The 20,326-nt window shown below is 37.5% G+C and overlaps 2 protein-coding genes across 8 annotated transcripts in view; both read left to right on the top strand.

Moving 5' to 3' along the window:
- DDX59 (DEAD-box helicase 59) overlaps positions 1-18,396 on the top strand; it is a 69,722-nt gene extending 51,326 nt beyond the window's left edge. For 3 of the 6 annotated variants that reach the window (XM_073356791.1, XM_073356790.1, XM_073356789.1), the window contains exons 4-9: positions 1,540-1,629; positions 2,306-2,557; positions 3,211-3,363; positions 4,083-4,211; positions 5,793-6,000; positions 7,571-8,343. In XM_073356791.1, the coding sequence (XP_073212892.1) occupies positions 1,540-1,629; positions 2,306-2,557; positions 3,211-3,363; positions 4,083-4,211; positions 5,793-6,000; positions 7,571-7,812 (1,074 nt within the window). In that variant the 3' untranslated portion in view covers positions 7,813-8,343. Of the gene's footprint in view, positions 1-1,539; positions 1,630-2,305; positions 2,558-3,210; positions 3,364-4,082; positions 4,212-5,792; positions 6,001-6,667; positions 6,793-7,570; positions 8,344-18,370 lie in introns of those variants that run through there. The other 3 variants (XM_073356794.1, XM_073356792.1, XM_073356793.1) reach the window with 3 other exon arrangements.
- An 81-nt stretch (positions 18,397-18,477) lies between these two features.
- The window catches only part of KIF14 (kinesin family member 14), a 106,986-nt gene continuing 105,137 nt past the window's right edge, over positions 18,478-20,326 (top strand). For both annotated transcript variants that reach the window (XM_073356780.1, XM_073356779.1), the window contains exon 1: positions 18,478-19,657. In XM_073356780.1, coding sequence (XP_073212881.1) covers positions 18,501-19,657 — 1,157 coding nt within the window. In that variant the 5' untranslated portion in view covers positions 18,478-18,500. The remainder of the gene's footprint in view (positions 19,658-20,326) is intronic.

The raw sequence follows: 20,326 nt of genomic DNA, 5'->3' as shown, positions 1-20,326 counted from the left end.
CAAAGGAGCTACTTCATTCCTATGGACCCCAAAGCAGAATTCAACATATATATTTTATACTAATAATATTTATTAAAGTACTAATTAAATGTTAAATGTTAATTTGTTAACTTGAGACCATGGGCGGAGACATTATGTAACCTTGACCATTGGCTACTGTGCTATCATGTCTTGCAGCTAAACTTATCTGGGGGTGTGGGACTGCGTACCCTGTCACTTTCCCCTGCCCATGAAAATCCATATATTCCATTGTAATCAATTGATTGACAGTGTCTCTGAGCCTAATAAGTGAGGTGACACTCCCGTCAGCACTGTACGTAATAAACTCCTGTTCTTGATCTCTACACAAGGTGGATTTATGTCCTTCAGTCGTTATCAAGCAGAACCCATCATCAGCATGAATGCATGTCTTCTGGAATGGTGGTTGAAGCATGAAGGGACATATGAATCTTTAGCACATTTGGCATGTAAATATCTTGTGATTCCGGCTACAACAGTGCCATGCGAACACCTGTTCTGACTTTCAGGTGACATTGTAAACAAGATGTGGGCAGCGTTATCTCCTGCAAATTGTAACCAAACTTGTTTGCCTGAGTGATTGGCAGAAGTAGGACTGAGTGGACTTGTAGGTTCTATAGTTTTACATTGTTTTATTTTTTAATACAGTTATTTTTTGTACGTAATTCTACATTTGTAAGTTCAACTTTCATTATAAAGAGATTGTACTACAGTACTTGTATTAAGTGAATTGAAATATACTATTTCTTTTTTACAGTGCAAATATTTGTAATCAAAAATAAATATAAAGTGAGCACTGTACACTTTGTATTCTGTGTTGTAATTGAAATGAATATATTTGAAAATGTAGAAAACATCCAAATATATTTAAATAAAAGGTATTCTATTATTGTTTAACAGTGTGAGTAATTACGATTAATTTTTTTAATTGCTTGACAGCCCTAATAGTAATATACATTTCTTTACAGATATGAAACATTTATATGTATCCTTCTGAATTTTACATATAAAGAATAAGATTTCAAAATGATTTCTTGTCTTTATAAGTTTGCTGCTTTCAAAGGGTATAATTTGCCACTTAAGTGAGGAATTATAATTTACAACAGGAAACACTTTAGTTCCTTGACTTTAGGATTTAGATTTTTGTGGCACGGAACACACTGCAGGCATTCATAAATTCCAGGTATCATCTTCAGAGGGCTAATTATTCCATTTGTTTTCAGGTACACACAGCTTTGGAGAATCATGTACAGGAATGTCAAGTCTCTTTGCATTTGAACGTGAATAATTACATAAATACAGATAATTGGTACAAATGTGCTGTAACTGTAACGTACCCTTGATAGTCACCCACCTTTTTCTGTCCCTACTAAAAACAAAAACAGAAAGCTTGCATTTTTGTAGTCCAATGCTTGCAAGTGCTAATGTCAAACATATTATTTTTCAAGGACTGCATACAATTTTCATATAGCTTTAACTCATATTAGCTTGCTTTTCTAATGTTTTGCTTTCTTCTGATAGGTTATAATAGCAACACCCGGAAGACTATTAGATATTTTAAAACAAAGCTCTGTTCAGCTCCATGGTATTAAAATCGTAGTTGTGGATGAAGTAAGTTCATATAAAGTTAAATACTGTAATTAGAAACAAGTGTTATCAAAATACAGTGATAATGGCCACTGTTAGAGCTCTCATATTTCTGACTGTTAAATAAAAGGTGGCTGCCTAATATAGGTCCTGATCAAGCAAAGCACTTACGCAAGTCCTAAACTTTAAGTTTGTGTGTAGTCCCACTGACTTCCTTGGAATTTAGCATATGCTTTAAAGTTAAGCACGTCGTTGAATGCTTTGCTGGATTAGGTCCATAGTGTCTAATAAGTGGTTTAACTGGAGTCCCAGGCGAGGTGGTTGATTGTCAACTAAACACAATGTTTATTAAAATATAGTTTATACTTCTCAGGGTTAAAAAGTGAATTTAGTATTATGTAAAAGATGCTTGAGTGGCTGTAGTCATGTCAGTTTACATCACTGATAGGAGCGCAAGCTCCGCCACAGCGCCCCACGAGTGTCAACAGAAGAAGTGTGTCTATCCCTCTTCATAGCTTTTCTTCTGACTACTCAAATCAGAACTGATTTTAATGTGGTGACAATGTCGCTACACTAGTGTTGATTATGTCAATTAAAGAATAGTGCATGATTGTCAGAGCTTCCCTGTGTCTTTTTGTATACTATACTTAAAATTATTAGGAAAAACATCATACTGTCTTAAATTAATATTTTCATTTAGGCTGATACCATGTTAAAGATGGGCTTCCAGCAACAAGTGCTGGATATTTTGGAAAACACCTCCAGTGATCGTCAGACCATATTGGTTTCAGCCACAATACCAGTTGGCATTGAGCAGCTGGCAAATCAACTTCTGCAGAATCCTGTGAGAATAACCATTGGAGAAAAGAATCTGCCATGTTCCAATGTTCGCCAGATTATCTTGTGGGTAGAAGAACCATCTAAAAAGAAAAAACTATTTGAAATATTAAATGTTAGTATAGTGTTTTATTTAGCAAATTATTTCTATGCTTGTAGTGAATAAAGTTTAATTTAGCTCTTGCCTATCTAGTGCAAATGTGTGTGAGGCAAACGAGCAGTAATGGACAGTACGTTATCTGCCCCACCACATTCAAGAATGTCTCCGTGGGGGTTCCCTGATAAAACAAAAAGACGTGAGGGCCTTAATCCTCACAATAATTCTAGGTTTATTTTATGAGCATTCTGAAGTAATCTTAGCTGCAGTTATGTAAGAGATTAATATGTGCATTTAAGTGAAACTCAGATCTATTTCACATTTTAAAAACTCACCATTTTTGTATTTAAAATACATCTTCAAAAAGATTATTTCTGAAGTTGTTTCAAGGCAAACTAGGGACCTGATTTTACAAACCCTTATGCATGTGTTTAATTTGACTCATAAGTAACATTACACATGTGTGCAAGTATTTTCAGGATTAGGGCTTAAATCTTGTCCTTTTTTTATTAGGCGTTGGAGGATTTTTAAAAAAAATAAATATGCTTGTTTCAAAAAAAGTATAAAATCTACTGAAGAGAAAATGAGCAATTGAAAATAAATAGCTGTGGTTGACCAGAAATAAACTATGCTGATACAGTAGGTTTTACACAACTATTTTAATTTTACAGGATAAGAAACTCTTCAAACCTCCAGTATTGGTATTTGTGGACTGCAAGCTTGGAGCAGATCTTCTGAGTGATGCTGTTCATAAAATCACAGGATTACAATGCATATCGATGCATTCTGATAAATCACAAACTGAAAGAACAAATATACTGCAGGTTTGTACTTCCTAAAATAGAGATCTCTACGTCACTATGAAACATTCCATCTTATTTTTAAAAAGATAATTTAGTTTTAATGAGTTAGTAAAGTAGGCATCTTGTCGTTGTCTGTCACTTACATAAAAGCTGACTAATGCAATTCCAGAGACCACTGGATTTAATGTTTGTTTTTAAACTCCAGGCATAATTTTTATTCTTCAGAATATTGTTCTTTGGGGTGAAGTAAATGCATAGTGAAAGTACTTACATCTGTCTTGTATTACTGAGTTTTCACAATGAATGCTAGAGTTTATGGAAAACTGAAATGAGAGCACAGATTGTATTTCTACTAATACTTCAAGAAAGTGGCTATTTTAAATACTCTAGATTACTCTATTATTATTATTATTTATTTTAAATGGGAATTGACTTGAACATTAGTTAGTCTGTGACTGGTTTTGTGCCTTGCTGAATTGGTGTTTTGTATCATTTTAAGCAGGACTCACTGAATCACAAAATTTTATTTCTGTGTGTGCTACATAAATCAAGAGTACAGTAGGGCACTATTTTTCTTCTTTTTTCAGCAGCAGAATAGTCTGTTGTGCAAATTATGACACTGCCCTTTATTTGAACCAACAGTATCTTGCCCTTTTACAGCAGATCTCAAAAGGGGAATTGCAAGGAAATAAAGCATACATAGAAAGTAATTATAATTTATTTTGTTTCCCACCCTTCAGGGATTATTTCAGGAAAAATATGAAGTCGTAGTAAGCACTGGAGTCCTTGGGCGAGGGCTTGACCTTGTCAATGTCAAACTGGTTGTAAATTTTGATATGCCCTCAAGCATGGACGAATACGTACATCAGGTAAAGAGATACGTGTATCTTAAACATACATGAGATACTTGCTAAAACATTGTTGGAAAAATAAAACAAGACCATGCATGATTTGAATTGAAAGATGCACGCATAGGGATGGACGTACCTCCGGAAAAGTTCCCTTTAGGAGGGCAGGGAGAAGGGAATTCTGAAGAATCTCTCCTCCATCCTATGCAAGAAACACCAAACCTTCAGTCTGAATTAATGGAGGAACACTAAAAAATAATGCCTCTATTTGCCAGTGGTGTTTATATAGCTCTCCCTCTCCACCTCAGTGTGAAGGAGTATCTCAGTTCCTATACCTTTTTAAAGCATATGTGTATACTAAACATTATTAGTTCTTTCATTTTTTGTTGGAAAAAACTGAAATGTCAATGAAATAATGAATGGGAACTCTGCTTACCCATATAGCAATATTTGATGTTTTGCTTAGTTCCAACCTATTAGACCTCGCTACTTTTGTGAAACAACTAAGAGCTAGTAGAGCATTCAGAGTACTCACTTGCCCATGACAATACTATATATTAGGGCTGTGGATTAATTGCAGTTACCTCATGTGATTAACTCAAAAAAATTAATCACGATTAAAAAATTGTGATCAATCACACTGTTAAACAATAGCATACCAACTTATTCAATATTTTTGATTTTTCTACATTTTCAAATTTATCCATTTCAATTACAACACAGAATACAAAGTGTACAGTGCTCAATTTATATTATTTTTTATTACAAATATTTGCACTGCAAAAATGATAAATCGTGTTTTTCAATTCACCTCATACAAGGACTGTAGAGCAATCTCTTTGTCATGAAAGTGCAACTTACAAATGTAGGTTTTTTTATTACATAACTGCACTCAAAAACAAAACAATGTAAAACTTTAGAGCCTACAAGACCATGCTACATTGCCATGCAAATGCCCGTCTCACTTTCAGGTGACATTGTAAACAAGAAGCGGGCAGCATTATCTTCTGCAAATGTAAACAAACTTGTTTGAACAATTGTCTGAACAAGAAGTAGGACCAATTGGACTTGTGGGCTCTAAAGTTTTACATAGTTTTATTTTTGAATGCAGGCTTTTTGTACATAATTCTACATTTTTAAGTTCAACTTTCATGGCAGAGATTGGACTACACTACTTGTATTAGGTGAGTTGAAAAATACTATTTGTTTTGTTTTTTATAGTGCAAATATTTGTAATCAAAAATAAAGTGAGCACTCTAAACTTTGTATTCTGTGTTGTTATTGAAATCAATGTATTTGAAAATGTAGAAAATGTCCAAAAATAGTTAAATAAATGATATTCTATTGTTTAACAGCGCAATTAATGATGCAATTAATCGTGATTAATTTTTTTCATCACGCATTCATCACAATTAATTTTTTAATCGCTTGACAGTCCTACTATATATCCAGTTTCATGTAAGAACACCCAATGTACAGTATTGCTGCAACAAAAATACATTTTTAAACTATCACACAATGGAGTTTAAGCAGTCTTCTTTTATTCTGAAGGGAGATAGATTACTAATGCCAATTTAAAATAAACTTTGTTTTCATTTGCAGGTTGGAAGAGCAGGAAGGCTGGGTCACAGTGGAACTGCAATTACTTTTATCAATAACAACAGCAAGAAGCTTTTTTGGGATGTTGTAAAGAGAGTAAAACCAACAGGCACGATTCTTCCTCCACAGTTGCTAAACTCCCCTTATCTTCATGACCAAAAGAGAAAAGAACAACAGAAAGTTACACAATCACAGAACAGTCTTGTAACAGGTGATAATCTTATGGACATTATTAGAAAACATGACAAAAGTAATTCTCAGAAGTGATTAATGGTATTATATTTATAAATGTGTAAATATAATGAAAGCACTGTATTTCAGTAATAATTAAACATGAATTTATATCATTGGTATAAGATCGTTCGAAGTTATTTTTTAAAACGTGTAACCTTTTTTCTGGAGAAATCCTGAGTCTGATTTTCATCTCCATCCCCAAATAGTGCCTGATCTAAAAGGACATTCCAAATTTAAAAAGTACACTTCAGTCTAAAAGTACAGTAACATCTAAAAGCATTTTTTCAGTTTGTTTACTTTGTGTAGGTGACATCTTCTTATATAGTTATTTTCTTATATAGTTATTTTCACTGTTCTTTCCTTGTTGTTTCTGTGGGGTTTTTGCACCGCAGTGGAGGAGAGAGGAATATTTTTAAAACAGAAAAATTTGGTTGTAAAACTAATTGGCATGGACATGTTTACTATCTGCAAATATTTTTAACTCTTGTTAAATTAACAATGTTTAAGTTAAGAATGTCCCTTTAACCCTCAAATCAATATCTAATTATCCTCAATACTGGGCACCCCCACAATTTTCATTTATGGGTCACAATGAATTATTAAAAATGATTGTTTTCTTCTTGCCATCACATGTCTGAAACCAGTAAAAAAAAATCCTGCTCCAGTACTCTACAACATAAAGAAGATTTTTTTCCCGGTTGTCATTTGGGCTAGCAAGGACTGTGGTTTCTTCAACTTCATATTAGAGAAGTGAGAAAAATTAGATCTAGTAATTAAAACATGAAATTGTGATCTCATTCTGTTAATGGGGGCATGATTGGGCTGTTAGGGTGGAATGTTATACTATAAAAAAAAATAGGGCTGTCAATGTACTGACATGATTAACTCAAAAAAATGAATCGCAGTTTTAATTGCACTGTTAAACAATAGAATACCAACTGAAATTTATTTAATATTTTGGATGTTTTTCTACATTTTCACATCTATTGTATTCCGTGTTGTAATTGAAATCAAAGTGTATATTATTTTTTATTACAAATATTTGCACTGTAAAAATGATAAAAGAAATAGTAGTTTTCACTTCACCTCATACAAGTACTATAGTGCACTCTTTGTTGTGAAAGTGCAATTTAAACAAATGTAGATTTTTTTGTTACATATCTGTACTCAAAAACAAAACAACGTAAAACTTCAGAGCCTACAAGTCCACTCAGTCCTACTTGTTCAGCCAATTGCTAAGACAAATAAGTTTGTTTACATTTACAGGAGATAATGCTGCCCTCTTCTTATTAACAATGTCACCAGAAAGTGAGAACAGGCATTTGCATGGCACTTTTGTAGCAAGCATTGCAATGTATTTATATGCCAGACATGGTAAACATTCATATGCCTCTTCATACTTCGAGCATTCCAGAGGACATGCTTCCATGCTGATGATACTAGTTAAAAAAAAATGTTAATTCAGTTTGTGACTGAACTCCCTGGGGGAGAATTGTATGTCCCCTGCTCTGTTTTACCCACATTCTGCCATATGTTTCATGTTATAGCAGTCTTGGATGAAGACCCAGCACATGTTGTTCATTTTAAGAACACTTCCGCTGCAGATCTGACAAAACGCAAAGAAGGTACCAATGTGAGATTTCTAAAGATAGCTACGGCACTGGACCCAAGGTTTAAGAATCTGAAGTGCCTTCCAAAATCTGAGAGGGACGGGGTGTGGAGCATGCTTTCAGAAGTCTTAAAAGAGCAACACTCAGATGCAGAAACTTCCGAACCTCAACCACCATAAAAGAAAACCTTCTGCTGGTGGCATCTGACTCAGAGGATGAAAATGAACATGCGTTGGTCCACGCTGCTTTGGATTGTTATTGAGCAGAACCAGTCATCAGCATGGACATATGTCCCCTGGAATGGTGGTTGAAGCATGAAGGGACATATGAATCTTTAGCGCATCTGGCACGTAAATATCTTGTGACGCCAGCTACAATAGTGCCCGGAGAATGCCTGTTCTCACTTTCAGGTGACATTGTAAACAAGAAGTGGGAGGCATTTTCTCCTGCAAATGTAAACCAACTTGTTTGTCTGAGTGATTGGCTGAACAAGAAGTAGGACTGAGTGGACTTGTAGGCTCTTAAGTTTTACACTGTTTTATTTTTGAATGCATTTTTTTGTACATAATTCTACATTTGTAAGTTTAACGTTCATGATAAAGAGATTGCATTACAGTACTTGTATTAGTTTAATTGAAAAATACTATATGTTTTGGTTTTTTACAGTGCAAATACTTGTAATCAAAAATAAATACAAAGTGTACACTGCTCACTTTATATTCTGTTTTGTAATTGAAATCAATATATTTGGAAATGTAGAAGACATCCAAAAATATTTAAATAAATGGTATTCTATTATTATTTAACAGTGCGATTAATCCCAATCAGTTTTTTTTTAAATGCTTGACAGCCCTAAAAAAACCCCAACAGAATCAGATAGATCATGCAGGGAAGCAGTTTTCAAATGCTCTTGACCTCAACAGGATTGAATCTGGTTCTCTAGGCTCTGATCCTGCAATCTCTTAAAGAAATGCTTACATTTAAGCACAGTAGTCTCATTGGGCCAGATCCTTAATTTGTTTAAATTTTTGTAGTTGCATTAAAGCAATGGAGTTTGACAATTTACATCAGCTGGGGATGTGGCCCAATCTTCAAGAGCACTACATATGAACTTAAATTTAGCGTGTGCATAGCTGTTTGCCGGCGTGTGGTCCTATATGCTAAAACTATTGCAAGAGATTCTGTCAACAAAGCCTTTTAATTCCCTTCAATAAAAACCCATCAATTAATATTTTAAATTTATTTTGTGTATATTGCCCAAACCCTGCAGTGTCTTTTAAAAACCAAGTTCATTACAGAATAAAGTACCATCTTCCCATCATTAATGAAACTTCAGGAGAGAACAGTCCATTTTTATCCATCCTATTTTAAAAAAACACAACTCTTATCCTACTCAGGCATTTTTTCTGAGTGAGTCAGACTACAGAATGAATGCTGAATAAGTACAGGAAAATTGAAGTCTTATGTAAACTTGTATAGGCATGTGGATGGGTGTGGAATTATACAGTACATGAAAACAGAGGTTTATGGAAACATGCCTTTTTCCTCTGGAAAGACAACACATATTTGCTATGTAGGCAGATCTTTATTTAGTGTCTGCATTCGTACTAAAGTAACCCGCTGGTTGAAGATAGCTCAAAAGTAAGTTGTTTTGTGTTAGATATATATAATATATATATATCTTTTGGTTTATAAAAATGCATCCTTTGCAAGCGTCTGGACACATGTAAAAACACAATTAAAACTAATGTTGATAAAAGCAAAAAAACAAACATAAAACCTATTTCACACCGACCACAGCTCACTCCGTGTCATCGCAGCAGCCCACGAATGGAATAAATAGAGCTTTGTACTATACCCTGAATCTCAAAAGATTGGCTTTTTCAGACCTATCCTGGAAACAAATTTAAATACAGCCTTCCCTCCAGGCCACTGCAATTCAAATCTAAGATCTTTTAGCAGATAAAGTGACACATGTTCCATGTCCATCCTAATGCATTATCTAAAACTTCCGGATGTTCTTCAAGGAAATCTCAGACAATAATCCAATATGGAATTCACAAAGACATCGGTTCCTTTTTATGTGGTATGCAAAAAAACAGAGGAACATGTCTTCCCCAATCCTGCATCCCCTGAAATACTGTAAAGAACCTTTTCTTAGTGGACCTCTAAAACTGGAGTTATGGAGTGGCATAATGGAGGTAAGGGGTTATTGTCCACATGTTTCACCAGCTGGCCACCTTGACCTGCTATAGATGTTGCTCCTAGGCACTGCTACTGTGCTATTTATTCCTACTTATATATCAGTAGTTCTCTAATTTATAGTATGAACCGCTTCTTAGCAGTTGTCTTGCAGACACCTACCCTCCCAGTCATAACGTAACATCCCTGTGGCAACAAGAGTATCATTAGGAAATTATGTAGTTTTAGCTCTCTTTAGTGCATTAAATATTTTGTCCTTTTTGAAGAAAGTTGTCATTCTCTGTTTGTGCTCTATTTCATTTCCCCCCACTAATCTATTCCATTTGTCTCATTTCAAAACAAAAACAGCTGTTATATGATCACCAGTGGTCCATGGGCCACAGTTTAGGAACTTCAGAAGGGGTGCCCTCTTCAGGTTAACAGCCAGAATACCAATACATTATCAATACTGCTTTTGTCTTGTATGAGGTTGTTTATATGAGGACATGCAGGAAAATTAATCCAAATTAACTAAATGTGTGAATTTGAAGTGGATTAGTGAAACCACATTAACCCAGTCTGAACATCCTCATTCAGAATTAAAGTGACCTTAATTCAATTCCAGAGTCAATTAAACTACACCAAATTAAGGGCACTAATTCTGAATAACAGAGAATGTTTAATTAACCCATTTCAAATTAACATCTTTAGTTAATTCAAATTAAGTTTCCTGGATGTTCTCATGTAGACAAGATTTGTGTGAATGTGCATATGCACGTACTGGAAATGACACAGCACTGTCTGCACTTACCAGAATTTAACCCTTCCAAGTTCGAATGCTATGTTTACATTTTAAATTATTTTTCATTTGATCAGTGCCAAATACTAATATTTATGCTAAAATATTGTATTTAATATTTCATCCTGATTTGTACCGTGTTCCAGATACTGCTTTGTTAACATAGTTTGATTAAGATTAGGAAAACAGTCATGTCTTGTTTTACTGTGCTGCTGCTTTTGAACTTTATCCTTCCTTTTGTCTCCCTCTGCTGGCATATTTTTACCTTGTCTTGTATTTTAGTTTGGCCGATGTACAATATTTCTGAATACCAGCTGTTTTGTTTTACCTGCCCTATAACAGAGCTGAATGCTTTAAGACCAACTGGAAAACTACTCAGAACATATAAGATTATGCAACTGATGAATATTCTGATAACCGAAACAGCTAACAGTATTTTTCTAGTAAAGAACGTGGGTGGGATATTGTATTTGCATATAGTATGTATAGAACACAGCTTTACTGTCCTGTTTTTAGGATTATTTTCTGTGGAAATTTTGTGGGAGAATAATTGGTAATTTTGCTCAATATGAAGCAATAACTAAATTAAAATAAACCCTGGATTATAATGTTTTCTTAATGTAGAGAAAGAGTAGAGTAGTGGAAGGGTTATTATTCTTAATTGAGATAGATTATATGATTTGTTTTGTCCCCCAATTGTCGGCCAGACACCAGATCAGACATAAACAATTAGACAAGCGCCGTACTGCATCTGGTGGCTTATCCTAAAGCCAAGTCTTAAACAAAGATCCTTGTGGTCTGAAGGAAGCAGCTCTATTTATCTGAGCCAAAAGAAATCTTTGGACAATTGATTCAGTTTGAGCTGAACTAGGTTTGCTTCAGATGGAAGTTGCCTCTTCATCTCTTGTGGGATGTAACTGATATATGACAATGACTTTATATTGTCAAAATGATTTCACTGGAGCCCTCTGAAGAAAATGTTATGGAGTTGATCACGCCTGGCAAAGGCATATCAGTTTGAATTGTATGGCACTTAAGAAAAGGGAATTTGCAAACAATAATAGGATTATTGAATAATAGGATTATTTCCCAGATATGGGAAAAAGCAAAAACAAACCACTGAGTTCATTTGGAAGGGAAGGATAGAATCTTTCAACAGAGAAGGTATCAGTTAAATTGGTACACTATATACTATACTAAATGTTAAGGGTATGACATTAACTCACAAAAAGAAAAGGAGTACTTGTGGCACCTTAGAGACTAATCAATTTATTTGAGCATGAGCTTTTGTGAGCTACAGCTCACTTCATCGGATGCATACCGTGGAAACTGCAGCAGACTTTATATACACACAGAGAATATGAAACAATACCTCCTCCCACCCCACTGTCCTGCTGGTAATAGCTTATCTAAAGTGATCATCAGGTTGGGCCATTTCCAGCATAAATCCAGGTTTTCTCACCCTCCACCCCCCCACACACAAATTCACTCTCCTGCTGGTAATAGCCCATCCAAAGTGACAACTCTCTACACAATGTGCATGATAATCAAGTTGGGCCATTTCCTGCACAAATCCAGGTTCTCTCACCCCCTCACCCCCCTCCAAAAACCACACACACAAACTCACTATCCTGCTGGTAATAGCTCATCCAAAGTGACCACTCTCCCTACAATGTGCATGATAATCAAGGTGGGCCATTTCCAGCACAAATTCAGGTTTTCTCACCCCCCCACCCCCATACACACACAAACTCACTCTCCTGCTGGTAATAGCTCATCCAAAGTGACCACTCTCCCTACAATGTGCATGGTAATCAAGGTGGGCCATGTCCAGCACAAATCCAGGCTTTCTCACCCCCCCCCTTTTTTTTTCTTCCCCAGGGACACACACACACACAAACTCACTCTCCTGCTGGCAATAGCTCATCCAAACTGACCGCTCTCCAAGTTTAAATCCAAGTTAAACCAGAACGTCGGGGGGGGGGGGGGGGTTGGAAAAAACAAGGGGAAATAGGCTACCTTGCATAATGACTTAGCCACTCCCAGTCTCTATTTAAGCCTAAATTAATAGTATCCAATTTGCAAATGAATTCCAATTCAGCAGTTTCTCGCTGCTACATTAACTCAGAAAGCCCTTCCTTTTGTGGATTAATATCTTGTCATCCATAATTTCAATGTGTGTGTGTATATATATATATATATACACTTTTTAAAAAAAAGTATGACTCAAATCTAACTACTTTTTATCTCATAGGTACTGCAAAATCTTAGTAATGTTTATATTTTTCTTAAAATCAGATGCAAGGTAGCAGAAGTAATCTTTGACCATTCAAAAAAGATTTATTGCCTAACCATTTGTACATGCTCTGAATACTCTTCACCACTAGTTTTAAGGTCTCTGCCATTTGCAGGTTTTTTTTTTACACACACGACTTTATGAATCACAGTGGGGTAACAGCACAGGCTTTCAGTAGCTAGTTATAAATGAAGTATCAACTATCTTAATCAGCAGCTCAACCTAGCAACTAGTAATAGATTGATTTATTATAGGATTTGTAGCACAGGGAGGTCCTGAGCACAGATCTGAAAGAGAAGGCTCTGGCCTTAGGGGGCCAGCTCAGAGAGGGTATTTGTGTATGGAGCTGCCTGGAAGCAGGTGCTAACGTTTGTGTGAGTTGCTGAAAATGGTGCAGAGCAGGGGAGATGGGATAAGAGCCAAGAATGGCAGGTTTCAGAGTAGCAGCCCTGTTAGTCTGTATTTGCAAAAAGAAAAGGAGTACTTGTGGCACCTAAGAGACTAACCAATGTATTTGAGCATAAGCTTTCGTGAGCTACAGCTCACTAGCTCACGAAAGCTCATGCTCAAATAAATTGGTTAGTCTCTAAGGTGCCACAAGTACTCCTTTTCTTTTTGTGAATACAGACTAACAGGGCTGCTACTCTGAAACCAGTGGGGAGATATGTATACATAGAGAACATGAAACAATGGGTGTTACCATACACACTGTAACCACAGTGATCACTTAAGATGAGTTATTACCAGCAAGGGGGGGGGGGGAGAAAACCTTTTGTAGTGATAATCAAGGTGGGCCATTTCCAGCAGTTGACAAGAATGCTTGAGGGAACAGTGGGGGGGCGAAGGAGGGATAAATATGGATAAATAGGGTATTACTTTGTGAAATGACCCATCCGCTGCCAGTCTCTATTCAAGCCTAAATTAATTGTATCCAGTTTGCAAATTAATTCCAATTCAGCAGTCTCTGGTTGGAGTCTGTGTTTGAAGTTTTTTTGTTGAAGTATTGTCACTTTTAGGTCTGTAATCGAGTGACCGGAGAGACTGAAGTGTTCTCCAACTGGTTTTTGAATGTTATAATTCTTGACGTCTGATTTGTGTCCATAAAAGACACCCCCCCCGCCCCCCCTTCCTTAGACGTTCTTGTCAACTGCTGGAAAGGGGGCCCACCTTGATTATCACTACAAAAGGGTCCCCCGCCCCCCCTCCCCGCTGGTAATAGTTCACCTTAAGTGATCGCTCTGGTTACAGAGCTGTAGCTCAGGAAAGCTTATGCTTAAATAAATTGGTTAGTCTCTAAGGTGCCACAAGTACTCCTTTTCAAGACTGGCAGGGACACTTTCAGGTGGGGAGCTTTCTCCCAGCTTCCAAACGGCTCGTTAAAAAGAAAAGTGAGAACAAATATTCAAAGGAAATTCTTAGCGGTTGCTTGAGGGTGCCCTGCCTCTCTTGCTCCTAAACCTTGCACGGTGCGAAGGAGGGTTTCACCTGCTTTCCCACGGAAGGCCAACTGCTTCAGCGCGCAAGGTCATTCTATCACAAAGCCCTTGGGAGGAGCAGGACATTCGGGCAGGGGGTTCCCTGGGGGCAGACTCCGGCGCGCTGGGGAGCCCCCCGCCCTGGGGCCGGCAGCGATCTCCCCGCTCCCCAGAGCATGAGCGCCCAGGCCTCAGCAGGGAAGACCGTTCCCCAGACAACTGCTAGGGCCCGCCCGGCCGTGCTGCGTATGACGCGACCAGGGCTGTAGCCAATCGCGGGCGGCGCGGCGCATTCGAACAGGGCGCCGGAGGGCGGCTGCCGCTGGCGCGCTTGCCTGGGGGCAGGTAAGTGAGGTAGCTGTGCGGAGGCTGGGGGTGGGCTAGTCTCCCAGTGGAGGAGCCCTCCTCTCATTCCCCCCGCAGATGGGGTTTGGTACCCCGGGAGCTGTCCGCTCTCCCTCCCTAAGCCGGGGCCCTTCTCTAGTGGTGCGGGGGCTACGAGTGGGCTAGTGGAATAGACTCTTCCCCCTGTTGATATGGGGAAGTACGGTCATTCGTGCCTGCTTTGAATGCCTCGGGGCCTTGCTAACGGCCCCCTGACGCACCCGGCCAGGTGCAGGGCAACTGCCTTGAGGCCCTAGTGGGGCCCTGTTTTGCCGAGCCCAGGGAGCCCGCGCTTAGTGCACAGACTACCCCGTTAGCCACCGGCAGCCGCAGCGTCTACAAGTGGCTGGAGTCAGCCCCGAGCTGCTGCCTTAGGGCCTGCCCTTCCAGGGAGCTCTGCCTTCTAAAAGAGGGCCCCAAACGGACCCACCTCAGATCTCGCCGTGCCTCGCAATGCGGTTGGCTAATGGGTTACCTTCTCCGGAAAAACAGGAATGCATGAAAGTTGCTGTTCCGTGGGCGAGAGGCTGTTGACTCCATTGAGACAGCTGTGAAGGGAGAAAGGAATGGTTGCCTGGCCTTCCCAAACCAAGCACTCTCAGCCAACAGAGTATTGCATCTGTTGCCAGTATTGGGATCTTTATTTTGTTAAAATTACATTTGGGGAAATACGGTAGTCTTGACTTGTTATGGCCAAACGTATCTTTACAAAATGAGTACTAGTACTGGCGATAGTTCATAGGCTTGCACCACTGCATTTGTGCAGGGCTGGGGATGCAGTTGAATTTGGGGCATAAAAGTGAAAGTTTGTGACTATACAAAAATTGTAACCTTATCTGACAGGCTTTTTCTGAAGAGAATAGATTTGGTGAATATAGTAATAGCTCATTGATCTGTTTAAGCTTTAACCTAATTTTGAACACTTGAATTTTATATCTAAACAAATAGCTCAGTTACAAATGTATATTTTCTTTATTACTTATTTTGTCAAAAATTCTTAAAATGAAAGCAGCAATAAACTGAGAGATTAATCTTGCTGCAGAAGTAATATTCCTTAAGTAGTTACAAATTATATTGGAACAAGAAAGATCATGTATCTTCAATCTTAAGCATTTTTAAAGCCAAATCAAAATGAAATAAGGATAATTTAGAGACCATAGTAGTAAATGATCCAAAAGCATATAACATAAATCATTGCTCAAAGGGGACACTCTCAAATCTCTTTGTTGTGCAAACTCCAAATACTATAGAAGTAGTTTCTCACATCAAGCTGATGGCTGGCTAATAGGTTTTGTTTTGGCATTTTACTCTCTTTGCAGCATTTGAGCTATGTAAACTTTGTCCTGTAATGAAAAGTGCAGAACTGGAGAGAGCAATTAACTATAGGAAGAAAATTAAGGTTTTTCTCACTATCAAATTAAAAAACAAAAACCACAGTTAAAAAGGGATGGATTTTAAACTTTTAGTCTTAACCAACCCTGCTATCATGTCAACCTTCCTCACTCTCTGTATACAGCCCATCCACCTCAAAGATATATTAGCAATATATTTAGATAGAATACAAAATACATGTTGATAAAATACTCTTTGGCCTGTGTTGCTAGGTAAAATATCTGCAATTTTCAAAGGGACCTAAGGGAGTTAGGCATCCAGCTCATATTGACTTTTAATAGCAGTTGGACACCTAAGGTGGTTGTGCCTCTTTGAAATTCCAGGTGATACATCTGGATGATTGAAGGCACTATATAATCAGATCACACCTAAAATGTTGCATAATCAGGAGTGACACACATCTGAGTGTGTCTGATCTGTCAAATCTATGTGGTAACTTACATCATGGACCCCAACACTATAGTGCTTGAGTGCCTCCTGAGTCTTTTAAAAAATAGAAAAAACAAAAATTGTCTACCTTTGCCATCCTAGGAGACATAGCTTGATTAATTGGAGGCGTTTTTTTTCCCTTCTCTGTTGTGTATGTGTGTGGGACATAGGGAGGGGGAAATAAGCTATATAGATCTGCATTTGATTCTGAACATAGTATAGTTACTAGTCATTCTTATTTTTTCTGGTTGTGAATTGCCTCAAGTACTCCTTTTCTTTCAGTCTAGGTACAGTTCCTGTAAAAGATCTGCTTCCTACATTCACAGGCTTCCTCCTTTTGATTGATAGTGCCAGTGGAATTTAGATGTGGGAAAATATGATAGCGGGAGAGGCAGTTTCTTAGGTTGCTAGAGGTCATTCCATGGAGGACTTTGACTATCAGGAGAAGAGCCCTTAAATTGGATTTTCTTCAACTGGAAACTGGTGTAAAGAGTAGAGCAACAGGGTGACATGCCCATGGTGACCAGTGTTACTAAGTTGGACTACTGCATTTTGTACCATCTGGACCTTGTTTAGGATCTGTGTTTAATTTTTAGGATACATCTACACTACTCAAAGAGGTGTGATTGTAGCTCATGTAGTCGTACCCACAATAGCTTTAATCTAGCTAACACGGCTAAGAGCAGCTGTGAAGAAGTGGTGCTATTGGCTTCAGAATGGGCTGTCTAAACCTGCCCAGAACCCTGGGTACCTACTTGTGTTCCTAGCCTGTGCTGAAGCCTGCATCACTGCATCTTCCCTGCTATTTTTAGTGAACTAGCTAGATGAGTAGCTCTCAACCTTTCCAGATAACTGTACCACTTTCAGGCATCTGATTTGTTACACCTCACTTAAAACCTCCTTGCTTACAAAATCAGACATAAAAATACTAAGTGTCACAGCACATGATTACTGAAAAATTGCTTACTTTCTCCTTTTTACCATATAATTATAAAAAAATCAATTGGACTATAAATATTTTACTTACATTTCAGTGTATAGTATATAGAGCAGTTGAAACAAGTCATATGAAAGTTTAGTTTGTACTGACTTCGCTAGTGGTTTTTATGTCATCTGTTGTAAAACTAGGCAAATATCTAGATGTGTTGATGTACACCCTGGAAGACCTCTGCGTACCCCCAAGTGTACACGTACCCCTGGTTGAGAACCATTGAGCTAAATTAAAGCTGATACAGGTATGCCTACTTGAGCTTCAAATTATACCTCCGATTGCAGTGTAGACATTCTCTTAGACGTGAATTGCAAAAATCACAATTTGTCACAAATGTGTGACTCACTCTAGCCAAACCTGCATCCAATAGGGCAGGAGTTCTCAAACTGGGGGTTGGGACCCCTCAGGAGGTCATAAGGTTATTATGAGGGGGTCGCGAGCTGTCAGCCGCCACCCCAAACCCTGCTTTGCCTTGAGCATTTATAATGGTGTTAAATATATAAAAAAGTGGTTTTAATTCATAAGGGGGGGTTGCACTCAGAGGCTTGCTATGTGAAAGGGGTCACCAGTATAAAAGTTTGCACCTCACCCTATTGCAATGATTCTCAATGTTGTGGCCAGTAGCATTTTAATCAAATGTGTGTTTTGTGTGTGAGGTAGAAGGGGGGGATATCATTTACTTTAAACATTAGACTGAATATATATTACCCAACAAAGGACTTGAATACATTGTAGTAAAAATAACTTGCATTCTTCAGGATAAAAATAAATGTTTGCTTTACTTTTACAGATTCCATGTAAAAGCTGGATGGTGGCTCACTTGATTGTAGAGAAGATAAAATTAAAAATCAAGTTAATCTCTCAGGAAATGCTTGGGTGTATATTTTAAATCCTAAAATTAAAACGTGCTTGAAGCCAAAATGCCCATATACACAGTTCCTACTAGAAACCACACGGATGTGCTTGGTGTTTCTTCTTTCCAAAACAATCCTCCACAAAATACCTTTCCTAAAAGCAACAGGTTTGGACAGCAGCTTAAATCACAGGGACCAGAAAATGAAAAAGATAATTCTCTCTCTCTCTCTCTGACTAAGACCAAAGAAATAAATAGGACCTATGTGATTTCTGCCTGTAAAAATGCAGGTGATACTTCAGTTACATTTAAACCTGAAGGTAGGTTAACTCTCCAGAGAAGAACTGGAGCAAGCAAAATATCCACTTCTATTGATAAACAGTTGGAGAAGAACACAGCACAAGACGTTGAAAATACCCAAACAGATGGAAGACTTACCCTGCAGCGACGTATGCGGACTGGATCAATAGAGAAACATAAAACCAATAAGAACAGTGAACCTGGGACAGAAAATAGTGATTTTGTTGTTGCACAGACAAACAACAAAAATGTATTTCCACCAGGCATTAGTACTAACAACACCCATTACATTAAATCTAGTACTCAGTTAGTTGAAGGTCAGATGAATGGAAAGAGATGCTCTGATCTGAAAAATAAAGATTCCCTTGCTAATCTTAATGGTTCAAGTGGAAATGAGAATAGTAAATGTTTGAAATATAGGACAACTATTGCTGATGCCAAAATTCAAAATGATGTTCCTAGATCAGCACATTTAATAGCAACAAAACTTGTTAACAGGACCCCAGGTGTAAAGCTGAATGAAAAAGATAATTTTAATGAACTGACTAGAAAGGAAAGGATAGGAAATTCAGTTGCTAAATATGGCAGTTTGGAAAGACAAAGAACACCTAGGAACGGTGGTACAACAGAAGGAATAAAGGCTACACCAATGCGTGGAACTCTTCAGGATGCCAAAAGTCCAGCTTCGTCTACTCTTAAGAACAGGACTCCTTGTCTTCAAGTTACACAGAAAAAGAACACCAATGCATCCAACTCTTTGTCCATAAGTAGAAGTGCCAGGGCAGAAGAGAGTCAAATATTTATGCAACCTGCTGCACTTAAAATAAAAACTGTAGCTCAGAACACTTGCACAGACGAAAATCCTCTCAAAGAAGAAAACAGTAAAGTGACTGTGGCTGTGCGAGTAAGGCCCTTCAGTGACAGGTTAGTAATCAACTGTTTTCAGAGATTGATTTGGACAGTTTAAAATAGTTTCTACAGTATATGTTCAAAAGAATCGTTATTATCTTGGTAGAAGCGATGTAATATAATTTTTAATTTGTTAGTTATGTTTAACTGCTAAAGTTTCCTGAATCATTTCAGTTGATCTACTAGGCAAACAGTTACAGTGCATAGTTAGAAAGGATGTAGCAAGTATTTTATTTAACCATATTAAAAATCTTCAGCTTTATTTTAAAGTCAATCTTTCATTTTAGCGTAGGTCTATTTTATACACTGAGCTGAATTAAATGTGTGGTATCATAAACAACCTTTTTATACATATCAGGTAGGCAGTATGGTCCTTCTATTAAAGATGTTCATTCGATTGACACATAATGTATGTGAAAAGATCTGATTTCTTTCTAAATAAAGAAAAAAAAATTAAAAAGCACATTAATGTAGTTCAGGCTAGGATGGGCAACCACTGGTAGAAAATGTTATAGGTCACTGCTCCATGTAAAAGACTTGTTTATTTTTTTTCTGCAAAATTAAACAGTTCTTTCTTAGATGATAATGTTCTACATAAAGGTAAAACACCTTGGCTCTTTAGAAAATAATTGATCACAAAATAGATTGAGTTGACCACCATAACATACTTTGTTTTTAATGTTA

This window comes from Lepidochelys kempii, chromosome 8 (assembly GCF_965140265.1).
Source record: "Lepidochelys kempii isolate rLepKem1 chromosome 8, rLepKem1.hap2, whole genome shotgun sequence".
Classification (NCBI taxonomy): Eukaryota; Metazoa; Chordata; order Testudines; family Cheloniidae; genus Lepidochelys; species Lepidochelys kempii.
This window is presented reverse-complemented; position numbering and strand designations above follow the sequence as displayed.